The sequence below is a fragment of the Apium graveolens genome, unplaced genomic scaffold (assembly GCF_009905375.1).
Source record: "Apium graveolens cultivar Ventura unplaced genomic scaffold, ASM990537v1 ctg8481, whole genome shotgun sequence".
Lineage (NCBI taxonomy): Eukaryota > Viridiplantae > Streptophyta > Magnoliopsida > Apiales > Apiaceae > Apium > Apium graveolens.
Window position 1 is genome coordinate 71,505 of NW_027421215.1, and position 6,000 is coordinate 77,504.

The following is a 6,000-nucleotide window of genomic DNA, read 5'->3' on the forward strand; positions in this document are numbered from 1 at the left end:
TCATTTGTACATTACGGTAGTAGTTGACTAGGTCAAAATCCCAATTGTTTTCACCAAACAGAATCTGTGTGGAATATTACATTTTTAAATACTTCATAAAAATAATTTAGTTCATGTCCCAATTATCAAGATTGAAGAATTTCAAGACCCGCCTCTTATATTTGTGTGGTTTGTTGCAACTTTATTGAACGTATAAATCAAATTTATTTATTAATCTTCTTAATTTTCATGAATGAAACTGTGATAATGGGTTTTGTTCTTACCATTTGTACATTAAGGTGAGTTTGAGGGTAATAATAGAGTCAAAAATGCCAAGTTCAACACCACTTTCGGCTTTGGGTGCATATAATTAAATTAGTTCAGCAAGAGTCTGTATTTTATAATATATAATTTTTTTGCATTTTATAATATATAATTTTTTGCAATTTCTCTTGTGTCTTAGTTAATATGCATTTTTCATATAAATCCATCCGAACCTGAAACTCATCAAAACCATTACCATCTTTCCTAAATCGTAGCATTTGGTGAATTTGTTTTTCCTCTTTGATCATCAATAAAATTTAATATACTCTTCAGATAAATTAGTGAATTAGGATTTTCAACCAAACAAAAATAAATTAGGTGGAGTTCATCTAAAAGCTCTTTTTTACTGAAGGTATGTAAAGGATAGTGATTTTTTTGAAGATGCAACTCTATAAAAGTACAAAGTTAGGACTTATCAAAAAAATTCAGTATCATACTAATGATTTATGTCAATCATCAAAATTAGACAAGGATGAAAAATAGTCCTAACTCAATGTTAAGTTTGTTTAGTATTGATCCTGTTGAATATCAAATTGATAATCATCAAATTAATAAAACACAAACTAAATAAACAATATATCATAATTTTCAAAATTAAAATAACAAAATTTGAATTAAAATAATAAATGTTATGAACAAAGACTATCAAAAAAGTCAGAATTGACCCATGCTTTTAGAGATGCTGAGAGGGGCAAATTGGAAAATGAGGAATGTGTGAGTGGCATCTCCTGGCTAGAACAATCTTTCAGGAGGTGATACATACAACAAGGAATAGAAATTGAGGAATAAGGGTACAAATATATTAAATTTGAATAAAGTGATTTTTTTCTCTAAATTCATTAGTTTGGATTCTCATTTTTTTCTAAATTTTCATTAGTTTGGATTCTCATTTTAATAAGTAAACTAATTAAAGGTAAATGTACTATTTTTAATTTCTTATTACATTTTAATAATTTAGGATTTCCTCATTATTGTGAATTATCTTCTTTCCTAATATTAGTGAATACCAAAAGAAAAAGGTATCATCCTCATTGAAGATTAACTCAACATATATAATTTTTCTTCATCACTCCCACATATATGAGCAATCCTCAAACTTACAATTACAACTACTATTTTAATTACACTGCTCTCCGGCAGAATCAACTGCTTAAGCACACTCTCCGCGGATCCTCCTTGCCAGCTGAATGTCATTTGGCATTATTGTCACCCGCATAGCATGAATTGAACACAAGTTGACATCATGGAATAGGCCTACCAGGTAGGCCTCCGATGCCTCCTGTAGAGCCAGGACTGCATGACTCTGGAAACGTAAATCACTCTCTAACAACAAATTCACTATTGCAAATTAGAAATAAATTTGGCACATGCCATGAACAAAGATAAGGTTTCTCTTGGGTAAAGTTATTTGAAAAAATATACTAAAAACTAATTAACCTTAATTCCTTGAGCAATTTCACGTACAAGCCTCTGGAATGGAAGTTTTAATATCAAAAGCTCAGTAGTCTTCTGATACTTACGGATCTCACTACAAGAAATTACTGTATGATTAGCCTTGGGCAACAACCAGGAAATGATGTTTCAATAATAACATGAATTGATAAATATATACCGAAGGGCAACTGTTCCAGGGCGGTATCTATGTGGCTTCGTATAGGCACCAGTTGTTGGAGCACGCATACGAGCAACCTGTGATGGAGAACAAAACACAGAAATGTTAGGAGAAGATATATCAAGTTAGGAGAAGATAGATCATAATGTATTCTATTATAGGCATTTAATAAGATGTAACCTTGTGTGTGAGCTGCTTTTCAGGAACCTTTCCTCCACTAGATACTACAAGAAATTTGCAATCACACAACACCTATGAAACAACGGTTGACAAAAAAACTGTTGCCCCAAATTCGTAGACAACTGTGAATTTCCTTTCCTCGAAAAACTGTTGTTGGAGTACATGTAAACAACAGTTATAGCTGTTTTTTGAAGACTTGTACCTCTGGCATCCTCTTACCGAGATAGACAACATTCGGGATTCTGCACTGTTGTCATAAATCTTTCACATAACAATCAAAAACCGTTGTTAATAAGCTAACTTATGGTAGTGTGAGACTACAGTTTTTGGCCTTACGTTGTGTAATTTAGACAAGTGTTTATTATAACCCTTATCTTATTGAACATCAAACAATGGTTTTTACATACCATTATTAAAAGGAAAGCTCACAAACAATGGTTATTACTAGTGTTATGTAAAGTGAGGTTCAAACAACAGGTCTTGTATCTTGTTGTCTGAACACCTTATTTAGATGATTAGTTTTACACATTGTAACAGTAACCATTGTCTGTTGAGTAATGGTAAAAAAAAAAATTGACTTGCATATATGCAAGTCCCCACAAAACAAATTTCAAAAACATTTAACCAAGAAATTTCCAAACCATGAATCATTCAACCAACAAACTAACAATCAAAAAATCATGAGCCAAATCAAAAACCAAAAATACTACCTCAAATGGACGAGTTCAACTATTAAACTAAAAGTTTGGCGATAAATAGATACAAATCAAAGTGTACTCTTTTATAGTAATACAAAGCTACAAAATGCAACCTCCATTTCATGGAGACCGCATTTTGCACCTCTTGCATTACTATAAAGAGAGTATACCTGGACACGTATACATTCATCAATAAACTAAATATTTTTACAATTACAAGTTCATCTATGAATTGAAAAATATACAAATTAATCACAATGCCATAATACTACAAGTCCAGTGAAGAGCCTCCAGTAATTGGTGTGAGGTAATTATCATCATCATTGGTTGTGCAGAAATCTTAATGATTGATTGTGATGCCTGGATTAACGTCGGCTATTTTCTTAAGTAACTGGGCCATGTTCTCGCGCACCTTCCTCTTTGCTCATCTGCAGCTTGTCCTGGTCTTCCAACAGTTTTTCTTTAGCCAGTTTCTTGAGCTTAACCTCAAGATCTTTACTCATCTTCCTCTTGTACATTTCAGCAAAGGTAATAAACTCTTCTATAATTGGTTTCTCTCCCTCTCCCTGAAAATGTAAATAGGATAATGCTGTAGCTGAATGTCTGGATATAAACGTAAACAACCTCAATAAAACAGTTAATGAACCTGAATAGTAAATCATAAAATCCCTTAATAAAATTAGCTCATGCAATTAAGAAAAACAGTATTCAATTTACAAGCAACATTTTTGCATTAGTGATTTCTTTTGGAAAAAATCTTAAACATATAATAACCAAACACATAACAGAACAAAATCTTGCTTATAAAGAGTGTCTACAATATTTGCTTCCTTGGAGATTAGAAATAATTAATACTAGAATTTTACAGTTAATATTGGTAGGTACATATAAAGCAATGAGTCCTAATAACTCACAAGTGGTTGTATAAAGCAATTGGTAGGTATATACAAAGTTAGGATGGAAACAATAGTTTAAACTAAGTGGTTTTACATATCTAAACTATTATGTTATTAATAGGATTTCTTAAACATGTTCTTCAACCACATATACAAGCCTATTCCTCTAGCATACAAACTGGTTCTAGCAATGTTATGGCGTCACCCGGAGAACGTAGAACTAGATGAAGTAAAAGTTGTGCACTACTGTGCTGCTGTAAGCTCTTTTCTGCAATAAAGTATATCTCGAATAATGAATATAACTAAGCTGTCTGCCCTAAAACTTTGACCTATTTGGTTTAACTTGCAAATATAGGGATCAAAGCCATGGAGGTACACTGGCAAAGAAGCTAACATGGACAGAGAAGACATCAAAATGTTAGTTTCCAAATGGTGGGATATTTACAATGACGAGTCACTAGATTTTAAGGCTGAGAACTCTGCCCAAGAGGGAGAGAACCTGCTCGAGATCATCTATAATGGCTTCCATCCAAGAACATGCAATTTCTTATGTCCCTGCACAATTGACTGCTTAAGGATCTGGATATGTAGCTAAATCTTGAGTGTGTGTTGGTGAACTCATAATACTAGGATTTTTAAGACTACTGGCTAGTACTGACGCTAAGATATTTGTTTTTCAACGTGAAGCTTGACAAAGTATATATACGTCCTCAATAACGTAAACCATGTACAATTATTAGCATTGAAATCAATAAACCCTATATTTTATTCCAATTGATATACAACTACTTTCAATAAGAATAATAAAAATCTCATCAGTTACAGGACCACAACTTCAGGATATATGCAAGTAGTAAACACATCAAAACTTATTATATCACTAAGAAGTAAGAATGACTTCTCTTCGTATGCTTCTCAAGTACAAACTAAAGACCAGGCATACAAATTCTAAAATTTAAAAACTAATACATAATAGAAAGGCTGGTTCACAAGTTTATAAAGGCAAGGTAATTGTGATAATCATAAATATCTCCTGACACATACTACAGAAAATTAGGAAATTATACTTTGTCACTAGCTTACTATCACTATTTTGAAATTTTCATAATACTCAACGTGTTAAAATGCCTGCAAAAGTACCTAAATCAGTCGATCAATATTCATATTGACATAATAATACTGAAGGCATTATTATGATTCATAAAAGGAAGTAGTTATATGTTCTGATACTCTAAACTTGACTAGCTTAAGGTCATAATTCTTTATATCTGTAATTGCACAACTGCCACCAACTTGTATTAGATGTAATATGAGTAAAGGCAACTCATCGTTTAAGCTACTTTTTCTATAGAGAGATATCCCTAGCATGCTCAAATTATGTGGCAAATCATACTCGACACTTGAAACTTCTTCGAAGAAAGTGAATAAAAAAGGAATAAAACCTAGGGCTCAAAATGGTCTCCACCAGAACCTGACTCAATGTCTTAAGGTTGACAGTCTACAAGTTGTAACAGGACAGAACAACAAGATAAAGAACAAGCATACCAAGAAGACATACAGCAATGTAGCTCTCATTCCTTTATATAGACCAAAGAACCCTCATCTCTGAATATCGTACGAAGCGTGTGCCCCATACCCTCATAATATTCTTCTTCTTCCCCATTCCAGACTGATATTTAATTCAATTAAATTCAATAACCCTTCCCTACCTAGATTACTTCTTGTTTCTCTATCTAGATTACTATCAGCAAATGAGGTGATTAATGAAAATTACTTATCGATGTGATTTTGAAAAAATCAAGGTAAGAAATCGTAGATGGAAGAGCGGCAGAGAAATGAAGGAGATGAAGGGAAATTGGAGATGAAGGAAATTGGATAAGAAAGGGAAAGGTAAATTGGGGGAGTTGGGAGCATATAAAAATTAATTAAAGGAAAGAAGTAGTGTTATTGGGAAAAAAGGGGGGGAGATAAAGGGGCAAATGAAATTTGGAAGAAGGGGGAAATAAAATTTGATGAGAGGGAATGGAAATGAAATGTGAAATTCATCTTGCATATTTAAAATGATTTTTTCATCAATTTTAGTCATATCAAAAAATTAATAAAAAATTTAAAATTCATCTTGCATGTCAGGATTAGAAAAATCCAGTTAACGTACCCCTCCCGACAACGAGACTCATTCCCGATTGACAAGATTAATTTTTAAAATGATTTTTTCGATGATCCAACCGTACGGATGTTAAGATATATCAATTTTAGTCATATGAAAAAATTATTAAAAATTTGAAATTCATCTTGCATGTCAGGATTAGAA

The 6,000-nt window shown here is 32.4% G+C and overlaps 1 protein-coding gene across 1 annotated transcript; it reads right to left on the minus strand.

Moving 5' to 3' along the window:
• Positions 1 to 1,453: 1,453 nt before the first annotated feature.
• Positions 1,454 to 3,311, minus strand: LOC141705045 (histone H3.3-like). The gene is made up of 5 exons (XM_074508118.1): positions 3,206 to 3,311; positions 2,096 to 2,139; positions 1,916 to 1,992; positions 1,741 to 1,831; positions 1,454 to 1,606 (listed from the first exon to the last, which is right to left on the minus strand). The coding sequence occupies exons 1-5, from the start codon at positions 3,309 to 3,311 to the stop codon at positions 1,454 to 1,456; spliced, it is 471 nt and encodes a 156-aa protein (XP_074364219.1).
• Between the last annotated feature and the right edge of the window lie 2,689 nt (positions 3,312 to 6,000).

What these genes read in the sequence shown, in the direction of transcription:
- LOC141705045 (XM_074508118.1), bottom strand. Translation starts at nt 3,311, where the DNA reads ATGTACAAGAGGAAGATGAGTAAAGATCTTGAGGTTAAGCTCAAGAAA. An exon ending in AAAAGCAGCTCACACACAAG is followed by an intron (nt 1,993 to 2,095) that starts GTTACATCTTAT and finishes TCTCCATCACAG; the next exon opens with GTTGCTCGTATGCGTGCTCC. An exon ending in CCTGGAACAGTTGCCCTTCG is followed by an intron (nt 1,832 to 1,915) that starts GTATATATTTAT and finishes AATTTCTTGTAG; the next exon opens with TGAGATCCGTAAGTATCAGA.